The 17,290-nt window shown below is 37.5% G+C and overlaps 1 protein-coding gene across 1 annotated transcript; it reads left to right on the plus strand.

Annotated features, from left to right (window-relative positions):
- Positions 1-16,561: 16,561 nt before the first annotated feature.
- Positions 16,562-17,042, plus strand: LOC131998140 (uncharacterized). The gene is made up of 2 exons (XM_059370465.1): positions 16,562-16,741; positions 16,818-17,042. The coding sequence occupies exons 1-2, from the start codon at positions 16,627-16,629 to the stop codon at positions 17,036-17,038; spliced, it is 336 nt and encodes a 111-aa protein (XP_059226448.1). The 5' UTR covers positions 16,562-16,626; the 3' UTR covers positions 17,039-17,042.
- The last annotated feature ends 248 nt before the right edge of the window (positions 17,043-17,290 follow it).

Genomic DNA, 17,290 nt, shown 5'->3' on the forward strand with positions numbered 1-17,290 from the left:
ACAATCCGTATCCGATTTCGAGCAAATATGTTCAAACTGTAATAACTACGCTTGACAAATGACAACATTATTGCAAAATTACCCAAAGTCTGAAGATCATATATTGTATAAACAAAATTGCAAATTTTGCCCATGAACATTCCACTAAGGAACAGGGGCAAACTTCTCACATATCAATGAGTGCAGTCCGATTCAAGTTTAAGCTCAATGATGGAGAGAAGTTTTACATGGCATAGTACCTCACAAATGTTGCCAGCATTAGGAGGGGAAAAGCTCCGCTGAAAATTTTTTCTGATAGTCTCGCCGGGATTCGCACCCAGGCGTTCAGCGTCATAGGCGGACTTGCTAATCTCTGCTCTATGGTGGCCTTCACATATATATGGGAGCTATTGGGTTGCCCAAAAAGTAATTGCGCTAAAAGCTAAAAGTAAGAGCTGATTACCGACAGAAGAAAGAATGCAATTACAGAGTCACAAGCTGTGAAAAATTTTGTCAACGCCGAATATATGAAAAATCCGCAATTACTTTTTGGGCAACCCAATATATTAAATCCAAAAGGTCTTCCAGTGTGAAAGCATCCTCTGAAACTCTATGTTCCTTCTTGTACCAGAGCTACTGTAGCTCCAATCGACTCTATCAAGTTTAGGCCTGTTTATCCAAAAAACACCTCAGAAAATATGTCTCCTCACTGCCTAACATATGGGACATTGTGTTATTCTTGTCCCTTATCCTTACGGCAGTGGTCGCAGCCACAATGTCCAGAGGCTTTAAGTGTAGTATTACATTCAGTGCATCGGAAGGTCTTGTCCTCAATCCGGTATCATGCAGCCAAAACAAAAAACAAGTAATACTATGCTAGGTTCAGACGGGCTGATTCTTATATACCCTCTACAATGGATCGCATTTGTGAAGTTCTTTGCCTGATATCTCTCTAAAAACAAACAAAGGATAATGGCGAAGAAACGTTATGCTATTGGAACTATATCAACTATGGATCGATTTGGGCCGTACTTGACTTGGATGTTGGAGACTAAAGTTGATGTCATTGTGCATAATTTCAGCCGAATCGTATAAGAATTGCTCCATATAGAGGCTCAAGGAGTGAAATCGTTTATATGGGAGCTATACCAGGTTATGAATCGATTTACACCGTATTTGGCACGTTTGTTTAAGTTCATAGAAGAAGTCCTTGAAAACAATTTCAGCCATATCGGAAAGCTAAAATTTTAGCCATTACATCAGATTATAAACCGATTTCGACCATACTTAGCATAGTTGATGAAAGTCAAAATAAAACATTTCATTCAAAATTTCAGACAAATGTGATAGTAATTGCGCCGTCCTGCAGCTTAAGAAGTCAAGATCCGAGATCGGATTATATGGCAGCTATATCAGGTTATGAACCAATTTTGACCATACTTGGCGCATTTGTTAGAAGTTAGAACAAAACGCACACGCAAAATTTTCGCAAATAGGAAAGGAATTGAGCCCTCTGGATCCTCAAAAGTAAAGAAGCGGTTTATGTGGCAGCTATATCAAAATTGATGACGCACACAAACAAAAAAAAAGGACCATGATTTGCGGAACTGCACCTGGAATGTCCGCACTCTTTATAGAGAAGGTGCAGTATACGCGCTGGCGAATGTGTTAGAGAAGTACAAGGCAGATATTACCGCCTTACAGGAAGTGCGATAGACTGGGAATGGCATCACTACAACACCAAACGATGACGAACTGTACTATAGATGCCATAACAATTTGGCTGTGGATTTGCGGTTAGTCGAAGACTGAAACACCTCGTCTTCAGCTTTACTCCGGTGGATGAGAGGCTAGCCACAATCTGCATAAAAGCCAAATTCTTCAATATCAGCCTTATTTGTGCCCATGCCCCGGCGGAAAACAAAGACGAGCAGACCAAGGATATTTTTTACGAGCGCCTAGAGAGAGAATATGACCGCTTCCCCGCCCATAATATTAAAATCGTTCTGGGAGATTTTAATGCGAAGATAGGGAGGGAAGACATTTTTGGTCCAACAGTCGGAAAGTTTGACCTCCACGAGATAACATCCAGTAATGGGTTGAGGCTGATAGATTTCGCCGCGGCAGAAAACATAGTAGTTAGTAGCACCAGATTTCAACATAAAAATATTCACAAAGCCACATGGCTGTTACCCGATCAAAACACGAAGGACCAAATTGATTACGCAGAATGAAAACCGGAAATTCTACCAAAGATTTAAACATTAAACCGATGGCTTTGGTGCAGGCACATCCTCCTGCAGATACAAAGAAGGAAATCTGGTAACTGTCACAGATACGTTGCTGAGGATATGGAAAGAACATTTTAACCAACTTTTAGTGTCCGACGTTGGCGGCGAAAAGGATACCGCAGAACCAACCCCTGATGATGGTATAGAATGTTATCCTCCTAATCAGAATGAGGTCCAAATAGCAATGACCCTACTAAAGAACAACAAGGCAGCAGGAGCCGACGGGTTACCCGCTGAACTATTAAAGACCGGAGTCGACACGCAGATAAGGCGTATGCATCAGCTTATTTACGCAATTTGGCTAGAAGAACGCATACTCGATGATTGGAACCTCAGCATACTATGTCCCGTACACAAGAAAGGAGACAAGAAAGAATGTGCCAACTTCAGAGTAACCATCGTGCCATCTCATACAAGATACTCTCGAGTGTACTGCACGAAAGATTAAAACTCAAAGTCAATGAGATAATTGGGCCCTATCAATGCGGCTTTAGACCTGGTAAATCCACCCTAGACCAGATATTCACACTGCGCCAAATCCTGGTAAAGACCCGAGAAGGACAAATCAACATCTACCATCTCTTTGTTGACTACAAAGCCGCCTTCGATACTCCTTTACGTTCAAAGGTATTTCAAGCCATGTCTGAGTTTGGTATCCCTCTGCAGGATGACACTAGCTGATACGCGTTCCTCAGTAAGAATAGGAAAGAATCTCTCTGAACCACTTAATACCAAACGAGGTTTCAGACAAGGAGACAGCCTATCGTGTGATCTCTTTAATATCCTGCTGGAAAAGATTATACGAGATGCAGATGTGAATAGATATGGCACACTAATCACAAGAGAACACATGCTACTCGCCTATGCCGACGATATCGATATCATAGGTCGGTCACCGGAAGTAGTAACTGCAGCCTTTGAAAGAATCGAAAGGGAATCAGTGAAAATGGGTCTGGCAGTAAATGGAGATAAGAAGAAATGGATGGTTTCAACTCCCAAAACGCCTTGTAGAACCGAGCAGGTAAAGAAATTGGAGAAAGTTGGGAACCACAACTTTGAGTTAGTCAGTATCTTTGTCTACCTCGGCACTGCCGTAACCGAAACGAATGACACCAGTTACTGGTAATAATACTGGCAAACAGATGCTACTTTGGACTAAGTAAGCAGTTTAGAAACAAGGCCACCTCTCGACAAACGAAGATTACACTATACAAGACACTGATACTACCCGTGTTGTTATGATGGGTTCTGAAGCATGGGTACTTGTGAAAGCAGATGAGGCAGTGCTTGGAGTATTTGAGAGAAAGATTCTTCGTAAAATATATGGGCCAGTTTGCGTTAATGGAGAATAAAGGCGACGTATGAATCACGAGCTGTATGAGTTGTATGACGACGACAGCATAGTTACACGCATCAAAATACAACGGCTGAGTTGGCTAGGTCATGTTGTCAGAATGGATGAAGAAGATCCAGCATAGAAGTTTTTTGGAGGCAAATACAGTGGCACACGCAAACCGGGAAGACCTAAAGCCCAATGGAAAGATCAAGGCGCTTGGAACGCTATTCTACGTTCGGCTAGTGGAACAAATATTCTGTCATAGCCAATTAATGTAAAGTAAAGTATATAAAAATATGGACCGATATAGTCCATTTACGATCCCAACCAACCTATACTAATAGAAAGTATCTGTGCAAAATTTCAAGTGCCTAGCTATACTCCTTCGAATATTAAACTCAGTTTACACTGCTCATTAAATCCGGATTTAAGGCTCTCATCAGCTGATTTTATAAAGGGAGAACAGATGATCGAGCCATTAAATCTGGATTTAAAGAGCAGTGTAAACGGGGTTTTAGCGTACTTTCAACCGACGGACGGACATGGCTAGATCAACTCTGAATGTCGAGACTATCAAGAATATATACACTTTATTGCGATGTGTTACAAACGCAATGATGAAATTAGTATACCCCCATCCTATGATGGAGGGTATACAAAATTAAATAAACGTGTTAAAGCGTGCTATGTTCGGCTGGGTTGAATCATAAAACCTTCCACCATAAAGAGAATTTGGCAAGTTCTTGGCCCGGTATCTATTTATAGACAAACAGAGGATAATGGATAAGAATTGCTAGAATATTGGATCTTTATAAGGTTATGGACCGATTCGGCTCATACTTGGTCTGTGTGAGGGAAACCGTAGTAGAAGTCATTGTGCAAAATGACAGGGTAGCCCTATAAAGGCTCCAGAAGTAAAATTGGTAGGCCAAGTGGAATAATAATTGAGCCCTGTAGAGGCTCAAGAAGTAAAAATCGGTAGATCCGTTTATATGGCAACTATATCAAAACATGTACCGATTTGGTCCATTTACAACCTCAATTGGCCAACACTAATAAGAAACACTTGCGCAGAATTTGAAACAACTAGCTTTACTCCTTCGAAAGTTAGCGTGCTTTAGACAGACTTAACAGGTAAAAGCGTGCTAAGTTCCCCCGGGCCGAATCTCGGGAACCCACGACCATGGATTCTGCTAAAAATTTATTCAAACAAAATTTAGTTGAAGGTCATAATTGTATTCTATCTACCAAACTTCTGTCAAAACAGGAAAAATTAAAGCTTCTAGGAACCGAACAAGAATGATCAAGAGACCGGTTTACATGGGAGCTATATCAGGTTATAGACCGATTTGAACTTTACTAAGAATAGTTGTTGAAAATCATAACAGAACACTATATGCAAAATTTCAGCCAAATAAGACAAAAATTTCGGCTTCCATGGGCTCAAGAAGTCAAATCGGGAGATCGGTTTACATGGGGGCTATATCAGGTTATAAATCGATTTGAACCGTACTAGGTACAGTTATTGAAATCTTTAATAGAACACCGCGTGCGAAATTTCAGCCAAATCAGAGAAAAATTGCGGCTTCCAGGGGCTCAAGAAGTCAAATCGGGAGATCGGTTTACATGGGGGCTATATTAGGTTATAGATCGATTTAAATCGTACTAGGCACAGTTATTAAAATCTATAATAGAACACCGCGTGCAAAATTTAAGCTAAATCGGACAAAAATTGCGTCTTCTAAGGGCTCAAGGAATCATATGGGGAGATCGGTTTATATGGAAGCTATATCTAAATCTGAATATATCAGGTTATACACCGATAAAGTGCATGCTTGGTATAGTTATTGTCATAAGTCATAACAGAACACTACATGCAAAATTTCAGACAAATTGCACAAAAATTGGGCCTTCCAAGGGCTCAAGAAGTCAAATCGCGAGATCGGTTTATATGGGAGCTATATCTAAATCTGAACCAAAATAGCCCATTTGAAATCCCTTACGACCTACATCAATAGTAAGAATCTGTGCAAAATTTCAAGCTAACTTTACGCGTTCGACCGCTATCGTGACTTCGACAGACGGACTGACGGACATGACTAGATAGACTCAGAATATCGAGGCGATCCAAAATATATATACTGTACCCTGAATGACTCGCTTGTGTCATCATGTCCTAGAGACAAGCCAAGGCGCAACCAGCGACCACCATGGTGGTGTGGGAACTGATTGGTCTAAGGAAGGGCTCCAGAAAACTCTTCAACTGGGCGAAAGCTACAATGTCATCACACGATTGGAAGGCTGAGCTAAAAAAGATTCAGAACAAATCCTCGGTGGAATTCTGCAGCTCCGTAGAGGATACATCTGAGGCCTCTAGGCTAAGGAAGATCCTATCCTCAAAACCTATTACGGTGGCATATATTCAGAAATCAGAAAATCTATGGACAATGTCTTGCGAGAAAACATTAGAACTACTCGTTGAAAGATATTTCCCAGGAAACTTTCCAACGGAGATTGCTAATATGCATTCGTCGGAGGTTATTGGGGAAATTTTTGTCTGAGCCGAAAATCCTTTGAGCGATCACAAGTTTCGGTTCTTTAGGTCGCCAGGCCCTAATGATGTATCACAGGTTGAATTATAATCTGTGGCCCTTAACCTGGCTTTTTGGCTAGGGAGATTACCATACCAAAAATTTTCGTCTTAAAAGTCTGGCAACCTCTAGAGACATATTTAGTAAGGGCAAGTGCACTGAAACAGCCCTTCACGACCTAGTCGCCTACATAGAGTGTTCTCTCGCTGTCAAGGAATATACAATGGTAGCCCCGGCACGGAATAACTATGAGCACAACGCAGACTGGAACTTTGAGCTCCGATCTGTGTGGTGTTCATTGTTATCACGAGAAGCTTAGCTACGAGCTACCAGGCGCGTCCACAGGATGCGGATAGTGGAATACTCCATACGGAGTAGTTGCAATTTGCAGTCGCAGACAATCGCGGTATCGAGCGAAGAGTCTCAGTGAAAGGCCTGGCCGCACCTACCCATGTATGAATACTTAGTGTCTATGATGCTCGATATGACAAGGCGAGCTATTGGAGCCTTTAAATAGCCAATGGCCATCATGTTTCCGCGGCAATCGGTCCTTTGAACCCGAACGAGCTTGCTCACCTATAGGAGCTAGACCAGGATCGCCACAACCGCATATAGACATGTGGCTACAACTACATATAATAGTAGTATTTCTTGACATTAAAGGTAAAACCGACGTCAATCATGAGCTGGAGTTGTAAGGCATCAATACAAGCCTAAAAAAGTTTATTGATAACTTACTTACCAAAAGATGCGTTACGGCAGGCTTGGGATCTGTATATCTGAAAAGATGGGTCAGTAGAGGAACGCCTCAAGGAGCTGTACTGTCTTCTCTACTTTGGAATATAGCCATTAACAATATATTATTGTCTCTGGAAAAATATGACGTAAAAGTGGAGTATGCTGATGGCATGGCTGTTGCGGTTTCCCAGCTGTCTCAGAGGTAGATTTCAGAAGGCTTTAAATGCGATAGGGAAGTGGGCTACCGAAAGTGAACTCGGCGTAAATCGATGAAAATAGAAGCAGGTCTTTTCTGCAGGAGATACACGTTTCGTATGGTGGCATCTCCTCCTTGATACGTTAACTAACAGTGTAAAATACCTAGGTGTTTTTCTTGAACAAGAAATTGAACTTCATATCAAACATTGTGGAAAGGGCAAGAAACGCAACACTTACCCTATTCACCCGCAAGAGAGTTGGTAGTTTAATGTCATATGGTGTTGTAGTGTGGTGGACGGCACTTCAAAAGTCCACCTACTGTTTAATATTCCGCCGGATCCAAATGGTGTATTTTTTGTGCATCAATGTGGATTACACTTTGCCTGAGCCGCTTTTTGATAAAAAGTACTGTATCACTATTTCTGATAGAACTAATTGGAACTACGATATCCCTGATAATACAAGTTAGATAGACCTCTATGCAAATGGTTCCATACTAGACGACCAACTGGGCTTTGTGGTGTACCCTAAGGAACTAGGCTGGTCATAGAAATTCACCCGAATACTGTATCAAGCAGAGATTCTTGCAATTAAACAAGTGGGGGAATGGCTAGGATATAATGTCATAACGACGATTGGCTAAATGTCTTCTCAGACAGCAATTAAAACTCTGCGAAACATATTTCCAAATGGAAAACCGCCCTCTTAACGAGATGGTTTAACAGTTCAAAATTCACTTGTTCTGGGTGTCGGGCCACACAGAGATATGCCGGGTAATTATAGAGAAGACGAGCAGCAAGACTAGGAATTATCTTACACATTCTTGGAGAACTAGTATGCCTCTAGGGCAACATCAGACCCGAAGGGCAACGAATGACACATAGGTCGGGTTGTGAACACTTTAAAATTATGTGGCTCAATCTATACTAGGAGAGATCTACGCTTTACTATCATTAGCTAGAACAGAGGTCCCAGTCATTGTGTCCGTCTTGACGGGTTCGGATATCATGCTGATAGGCTGAAGGCCGCAAGTAAAGATTTCTGCAGAATCTGTGAGGCCTTCGAGAAAGAAGAGACTAGGGAACATTTGCTTTGCTATCGAAGGCTAGAACATACGTCTCAGTCATTGTGTCCGCCATTACAGACACTGTCACAGTCTGATCGGAAAACATGCGACTTTTTCAGAAGCTGTGAGGACGTCGAGGAAGTGGAGACTGTAGAACATATACTGTATGTGTGTCCCGTACTTACAAGCAGAAGGTGGGGAAGGAAGTTCACATTTCCTTGAGCACTTACCTAAATTAGCGGCTGTGAACATTCACAAGTTGTTGGGTATATTTTTTATTCTATTCCTTTAAAAGACATGAACTTACACTCTTTTTCTCTTTATCACTTACATAAATAACCGACATCTTTTTACCATATTTATGTCAATTTCGTAACAAGCCATTTTTTGAGGAGGCTCCTTTAGTAGTGTATCTCTAAAACAAAAGAAAATAAACTAAAAAAACCGCAGAAATTTTTTTTACCATTCAATAATCTGGTTTTATACGGTAGACATGACATGATCTTTCATTGGTTCTCGATAGCAATGCTTTTGTTGATTCAATTCGATTCGATTTTGTTTGCCATCCTCCCAAACAGGCGTTTCCGTTCCTGGTATGATTGGCTCCATGCTGACTTTTCAGCTTTTGATTTTCCTCACTTTCAGTCTGCTGCGATGCCATATCAATTGAATGCTGCTGTTGCGTTTTTGCAGTTCTGTTGAGATAAGGTAAACTACTTGGCAACATACAAACACAAATACACTACAAACACACACAACGCCATGGACGAAGGAATATCCTTAAACTTGTTATGCATTTTAAATCTATTTCGCATTTGTTTCCATTCGTTGCAATCAAAAACGTTTTCACCTTGCCATGTTCTCTCGAATGGCGGCAGCATTGTTGTGTGTTTTGGGGATACCATCTGAGAGAGACTGTGACGAAGGAGGCGAAGCACAATGGGATGAAGTTGGCTACGAGAGAAGGAAAAACAAGTTATCGTCCAATTCTGACCACAATTGAACTTAATGTAAGACCATAGTAGAAGTCGTTGTGTAAAATTTCAGCCAATTCGAATAAAAATTGCGTCCTTTAGGGGCTCAAGAAGTAAAATAGAGAGATCGGTTTATATGGGAGCTGTATCAGGCTATAGAACGATTCAGACCATAAATGACAAGTATGTTGTAGGTCATGAGAGAAGTCGTTGTACAAAACTTCAGCCAAATCGGATAAAAATTGCGACCTCTAGAGGCTCAAGAAGTCAAGATCCCAGATCGGTTTATATGGCAGCTATATCGGATTATGAACCGATTTAAACCCTATTTAGTATTGTTGTTGGAAGTCTTAACAAAACACATCGTGCAAAATGTCAGCCAAGTCTGTTAGGAATTGGGCCCTCTAGAGGCTGAAAAAGTCAAGACCCAAGATCGGTTTAGATGACAGCTATATCAGGTTTTGGACCGATTTGAACCACACCTAACACAGTTGCATAACAGCTCATGCAAATTTTCAGCCAAATCGGTTAGGAATTGGGCCCTCTAGTGACTCAAGAAGTCAAGATCCAAGATCGGTTTATATGGCAGCTACATCAAAACATAGACGGATATTGCCCATTTGCAATCCCAACCGACTTACACTAATAATAAGTATTCGTGCAAAGTTTGAAGCGGCTAGCTTTACTCCATCGAAAGTTAGCGTGCTTTTGACAGACAGACGGACGGACGGACATGGCTAGATTAATTTAAAACAAGTAAAAAGGCGGTAAGTTCGGCCGGGCAGAACTTTGGATACCCACCACCTCGGGTATATATGTAAACCACCTTTCTTTAAAATTCGGTGAAAATTTCATACCTTATGTCCCATAGCAGTTATATCAAAATATGTTCCGATTTGGACCAAACACTAATAAGTACAGTAGCTATATCTAAAAATAAACCGATCTGAACCATATACGACACGGATGTCGAAAAGCCTAACAAAAGTCACTGTGTCAAATTTCAGTGAAACCGGATTATAAATGCGCCTTTTATGGGGCCACGACTTCAAATCGAGATATCGGTCTACATGGCAGCCATATCCTAATCTGGACCGATTTGGGCCAAGATGCAGAAAAAAGTCAAAGAGCCTAAAACAAAGTACTGTCCCACATTTCGGCGAAATCGGACAATAAATGCCCCTTTTATGACCCCAAAACATTAAATCGAGAGATCAGTCTATATGGCAGTTATATTCAAATCTGGACCGATCTGGGCCAAATTGAAGATGGATGTTGGCCTATATGGGGGCTATATCCAAATCTCGACCGATCTGAGCCAAATTGAAGGAAGATGTCGAAGGGCCTAAGACAACTCACTGTCGCAAATTTCAGCAAAATCGGATAATAAATGTGGCTTTTATGGGCCTTAGACCCTTAATCGGAGGATCGGTCTATATGGCAGCTATATCCAAATCTGGACCGATCAGAGCCAAATTGACGAAGGATGTCGAAGGGCCTAAGACAATTCACTGTCCCAAATTTCAGTAAAATCGGATATTAAATGTGGCTTTTAGGGGCCTAAGACCCTAAATCGTCGGATCGGTCTATTTATATGGGGGCTATATCAAGATATAGTCCGATATAGCCCTTATTCGAACTTAACCTGTTTATGGACAAAAAAAAGAATCTGTGCAAAGTTTCAGCTCAATATCTCTTTCAACAAACAGACGGACTGACATGTCTAGATCGTCTTAGATTTTTACGCTGATCAAGAATATATATACTTTATAGGATCGGAAAGGGATATTTCGATGTGTTGCACAGGGAACGATAAAATTAATATACCCCCCATCCTTCGGTGGTAGGTATAATAAAATGACATGACTATCAAGAATATATAAACTTAATGGGGTCTCAGAGAAATATTTCGACGAGTTACAAATAGAATGACGAAATTAGTATAACCTCATTCTATGGTGGAGGCTACAAAAATTTATTTGGTACAATTTTGTGTTTGTGGTGAGTTGGAACGCAGCACATTGGGATAAGTCTGAAAGTGGAAATACGACAAAATTTTAATGGATTAAGTTATCTGTTTTGCAGACAATGTAAACAGCTTCAGTTTCCTAGAGGCTCGGAAGGACGCTCGAATTTCCAGGCTTGACAGGTGTTGGTGTAAATAGCCATTCAGTCATTCTTCTCATAAGGGTGGGTCAATTTGTAAGGACCAAGATCGATATTGTCGCTAAAAACCAGGAGTTTTAGGTTTTAGAAGTTTCTTGAGCAAAACTTCTTAGAGTTTGGAGATTTAAACAATATCGACAATTTAAATTCCCCAATCCACATTGCTTTAACTCTACGTCCATTTTATTAAAGTTTTGGTGAGCAAAGGTCCTTCAAATACCACAATTTTTTTTCTTATATTGCCTCTTCAAACCCATTGTGCATGGTTGTCTTCTTTTTGTTTGTGGTCGAGAACAAAACTAGTATTTGTTTTGCCGCCAACAAAGTTAGCTACAAACTGCCAAAAAGTTCACGTTTTTTTTTTTTGCTTTTCAGCACTTTGGCGTGTTAGCTGTTTCGGTGTATACTAGGTACTTTGTAACTTGTTTGCATTTGTTGTTGGTCCTGTCTTTATCCTTTTCGGGGGTTAGTTTTCTTCATGTTTGTGGCTGGCAAAAATTGCACTTTTACAATTGAATTTTCCGTCAAAAAGTTATCAGCCGTAAACTGCAATCACATACCGATGCATTAGTGGCAATGGTTGCAAAGGTGTTGGCAACTTCCATGAACCATGGATAAGCTATTGAAAGCATAAGCGACTTAAATCACACGATAGTTGGAAATTGAAATCAACGATTTAGAAAGTATACAGTTGAAACAAAATAAAATAAAATAAAATAAAATAAAATAAAATAAAATAAAATAAAATAAAATAAAATAAAATAAAACAAAACAAAACAAAATAAAATAAAATAAAATAAAATAAAATCAAAGAAAATAAAATAAAATAAAATAAAATAAAATAAAATAAAATAAAATAAAATAAAATAAAATAAAATAAAATAAAATAAAATAAAATAAAATAAAATAAAATAAAATAAAATAAAATAAAATAAAACAAAATAAAATAAAATAAAATAAAATAAAATAAAATAAAATAAAATAAAATAAAACAAAACAAAACAAAACAAAATAAAATAAAATAAAATAAAATAAAATAAAATAAAATAAAATAAAATTAAATAAAATAAAATAAAATAAAATAAAATAAAATAAAATAAAATAAAATAAAATAAAATAAAATAAAATAAAATAAAATAAAATAAAATAAAATAAAATAAAATAAAATAAAACAAAATAAAATAAAATAAAATAAAATAAAATAAAATAAAATAAAATAAAATAAAATAAAATAAAATAAAATAAAATAAAATAAAATAAAATAAAATAAAATAAAATAAAATAAAATAAAATAAAATAAAATAAAATAAAATAAAATAAAATAAAATAAAATAAAATAAAATAAAATAAAATAAAATAAAATAAAATAAAATAAAATAAAATAAAATAAAATAAAATAAAATAAAATAAAATAAAATAAAATAAAATAAAATAAAATAAAATAAAATAAAATAAAATAAAATAAAACAAAATAAAATAAAATAATATAAAATAAAATAAAATAAAATAAAATAAAATTAAATAAAATAAAATAAAATAAAATTAAAAAAGTTAAATAAATAAAATAAAATTAAAAAAAAATAAAATAAAATAAAATAAAAAAAAATTGTTGAAATTTTGCAAACGATCTCGATAACACCTCCGCTTTAACCATTTCAAATTTCCGTTATCAAATGGCATATTTTTTCGATTTTCTTCCATTGTGCAGTGGCGCACAAAATGAAAATAAGACAATATGCGTAAATTACTCTCTATCATTTTTTATATTTCTCTCTTTGAGTTAAAATTCATTGCTCCGACAAAAAGATTGATGGTTTTTGAGAGAAAATATATTATTAAACAAAACAAGTAAAAAGGCGTTATGTTCGGCCGAGCCGAACTTTGGATACCCACCAACTCGGGTATATATGCCTCTTTAGTAGCTATATCTAAAAATAAACCGATCTTAACCATATACGAAACGGATGTCGAAAAGCCTAACATAAGTCACTGTGTCAAATTTCAGTGAAATCGGATTATAAATGCGCCTTTTGTGAGGCAAAGACTTTAAATCGAGATATCGGTCTATATGGGAGCTATATCCAAATCCTAAAAATGTCAAAGAGCCTAACACAACTCACTGTCCCAAATTTCGGCGACATCGGACAATAAATGCGCCTTTTATGGGCCCAGAACGTTAAATTGAGCGATCGGTCTGTATGGCAGCTATATTAAAATCTGGACCGATCTGTGCCAATTTGAAGAAGGATGTCGAAGGGCTTAACACAACTCACCATCCCAAATTTTGGCGACATCGGACAATAAATGCGCTTTTTATAGACCCAAAACCTTAAATCGAGATATCGTTCTATATGGCAGCTATATCCAAATCTGGCCCGATCTGTGCCATATTGCAGAAGTATGTCAAGGGGTTTAACTTAACTCACTGTCCCAAATTTCGTCGACATCGGACAATAAATACGCCTTTTATAGGCCCAGAACCTTAAATCGAGGGATAGCTCTATATGGCAGCTACACCCAATCTGGACCGATCTGTGCCACTTTAAAGAAGGATGTCGAAGGGTGTAACACAACTCACTATCCCAAATTTTGGCAAAATCGGACAATAAATGCGTCTTTTTTGGGTGCAAGACCTTAAATCGAGAAATCGGCCTATAAATCAGCTATATCCAAAGCTGGACCGATCTGGGTCAAATTGAAGAAAGATATTGAAGGGCCTTACATAACTTACTTTCCCAAATTTCAGCCAAATCGTATAATTAATGTGGCTTTTTTTGGGTCCAAGACCCTAAATCGGCGGATTTGTCTATATGCAACTATATCCAAATCTGAACCGATCTGGGCCAAATTTAAGAAATATATTGAAGGGCCTAACACAACTCACAGTCCCAAATTTCAGCTTTTCACCGCTTTCGAGTATTTGAACAGACTTCTGCGCACTCAAATTGTATTTCAACATTTTAGTTATTTGTTTAAAAAATATTTTATAATGGCGACAATATTTTAAGTACAAAACTCAACAACACTTCTGGCGCGATGACAAGAATACAAATGTGACACCGTCAATTCTTAATAGCCTCCTTTGTCTGGTATTGAATTGATACCAAATGGTACTAAAAATCTATGCCAATGACCCTAACAAAATAATACCAGGCGGTATTGGCAAAATACCGTCATTTTTCTATCAATGTGCACCCAAGCACATGTTCATTCGTTGCTGTCCCAACCAGGTCTGCCAGATTTGCCGATTTAAAGCTTCAACAAGTAAAAAGGCGTTAAGATCGGCCGGGCCGGACTTTGAATACCCACCACCTCGGGTATATATGTAAACCACTTATCGTCATAATCCGGTAAAAAATGCATAATTTATGCCCCAGCTATATCGTAATATGGTCCGATTTTGCCGAAATTCGACACGTCATTGTTCACTTTTGAAGAACAAAATATTGGTATTTTTGGTAACCATATCCAAATATAGACCGATCTGAACCATATACGACACGGATGTCGAAAAGCCTTACATAAATCACTGTGTCAAATTTCAGCGAAATCGGATTATAAATGTGCCTTTTATGGGGCCACGACTTTAAATCGAGAGATCGGTCTACATGGCAGCTATATCCAAATCTGAACCAATCTCAGCCAAATTGAAGAGAGATGTCTACGGGTGTAACACAACTAACTGCCCCAAGTTTCAGCAAAATCGGACAGTAAATGCGCCTTTTATGTGTCCAAAATCTTAAATCGAGAGACCGGCCTATATGGTAGCTATATTCAAATCTGGACCGATCTGAGCCAAATTGAAGAAAGTTGTCAAAAGGCCCAACGCAACGCCCCACATTGGTTCAAGAGTGGCCGAAATTCATTTTTTTCATGTTCGCCGATTTGGATAATTTTTTGGTATTTTGTTGTCAGATAGTTGAATATTATGATTCCGTAATATTAGGCTGATATATTTAGTATTTCTTTGGACAGACACGCTCCAAGTTCATATATGTTCGCTTGTTTAAAATGGCATGCAAATTTACTGTATATTCAATCTTTTGGTACAATCACAGTAAACTTATCATTTGACTTTGTTGTATATTTTCGTAAATGGCAATTGTCATAGATGAGATTTGCATTAAAAAAAGTTGGAAAAAGTGCCACATAAAAAATTTCGTAGAACAAAATATAAACAACATCAAAATTTCAATGTTCATCAACTTCAGTGGACTGCATGTTTTTAGCGCTGTGGAGCGCTGTTTAACGAAAGACGTCAAATTACAGCTTGAAGTCTCAGCTAAAAGCTAAAAAAAAATTCAGCTGCTCATACCTGCTCCTTTCCAAAAGAAACAGTAAAAACTATAAAGTGATAAAGTAAGAAAACGTGAATTTTCGTTCATGCTTGTTGTTGTTGTTGCCATAATTCTTTACTGTTAACAACAATAGAAGATCAAGCGATAGACTATTAGGTGCTGTGTTATCATTCATTTATTATGTTGTTGCATGCAATAACAACTACACATTATGTCTTGCTCTCTTTATTGCACAAAATCTTTTCCGTTAGAGCTTAATAAGTAATACATTAAGTACCAACAACAATATACAGTTTCTGATTTAAATTTCTGCTTTTGGGTATACATTTCTAATATTATTGATATGCTAATTGACATTACATTGGCAAGTGCAGTGATAAGAGGTGTGTTTTTAAGTGATATCAAGATTTAATTTTATTAATTATGGAAAATGTAACAATTTCTTATTTAAATATTTGCGAAATATTAATTGATAACAACAGTGATATTGATGTTACTGTCGAAGTCATTGCAAATAGCAATGAAGGAATGACTGCTGAGGATGTTGAAGTCTTTACTGGATTTTTGAAAAAAAACTTTTTTACAAAGTTCAAAGATAGATGGCAAAAAGCAAGACGCATAAAAACCAGATTTCTTGATCTTAATGAAAATTGGCTGAAAAATGTCTACAAAGTGTGCAAATATACCGCAAACAATGAAGCACCAAGCTGTTCAAATATGGTTAAACGTGGACGTCCAGCAAAAGCCTTCGAGGATTGCCAACCGCGAACAAAGAGGACAAAGGTACAAGATTTTTGTGAAAACACCTCAATGGTGTTGATATCGTCTGCCGCAAAAAAAAGTGAGTGTTTAGACAAATCCATTAAGGCGTTCACCCCGGAGAAGGCACTTGGGCTGATACTTGATGATTTAAATGATGATTTAAAATTATTTTGGCCGCAATAAATTGTAATGCAGCAGTCGACACTAGCAAATTTCATATATATTGCATGGATACTGCCAAGTTGTTTGTTGATCTCTATGGCTGGTACTACATGCCTGTAACTGTGCATAAGATTCTGGTGCATGGTAGCAAAATTATAGCAGAAGCTATTCTGCCAATAGGTATGTCTCTATTTAAAGGCCCTTATTCAATGATTTAATTTTCATTTTTTACATTTTAATTGATTGTTTGTATCAGGTATGCTGTCCGAAGAAGCTCAGGAAGCGAGGAATAAAGATTATAGAGCCTATAGATTACATCATTCGCGAAGAATTGGACGTGTAGCCACTAATGAAGATGTAATGCATAACCTTTTATTGTCTTCAGACCCATTTATAAATAGATTTCGCTCAAAGCTGCAAATCAAAAAATTGGAGTACGATAATGATGTTAAAAAATTATTAAAAGACTATGCTTAATTTATTTATTCATGTTTTTTCTATGGGAGGTGGCCGTAAAAGTGGGCGGATCAGGTATATATTTTCAGGAGCCCATTCTACAATTATAATAATTACTTTTTGTGAAAATTGAATTGATGCATTAAAAATTAAAAGTGGGCGGATATTTTTCAAATTTCACACAAATGATTCTGAGTGTTTAAAAATGCTATGTGCCAAAAAACAATGCCGTAGGTCAAAATTTAATTTTTACTTTGTATGGGAGGTGGGCGT

Source organism: Stomoxys calcitrans, chromosome 1, assembly GCF_963082655.1.
Source record: "Stomoxys calcitrans chromosome 1, idStoCalc2.1, whole genome shotgun sequence".
In the NCBI taxonomy this organism is placed as follows: domain Eukaryota; kingdom Metazoa; phylum Arthropoda; class Insecta; order Diptera; family Muscidae; genus Stomoxys; species Stomoxys calcitrans.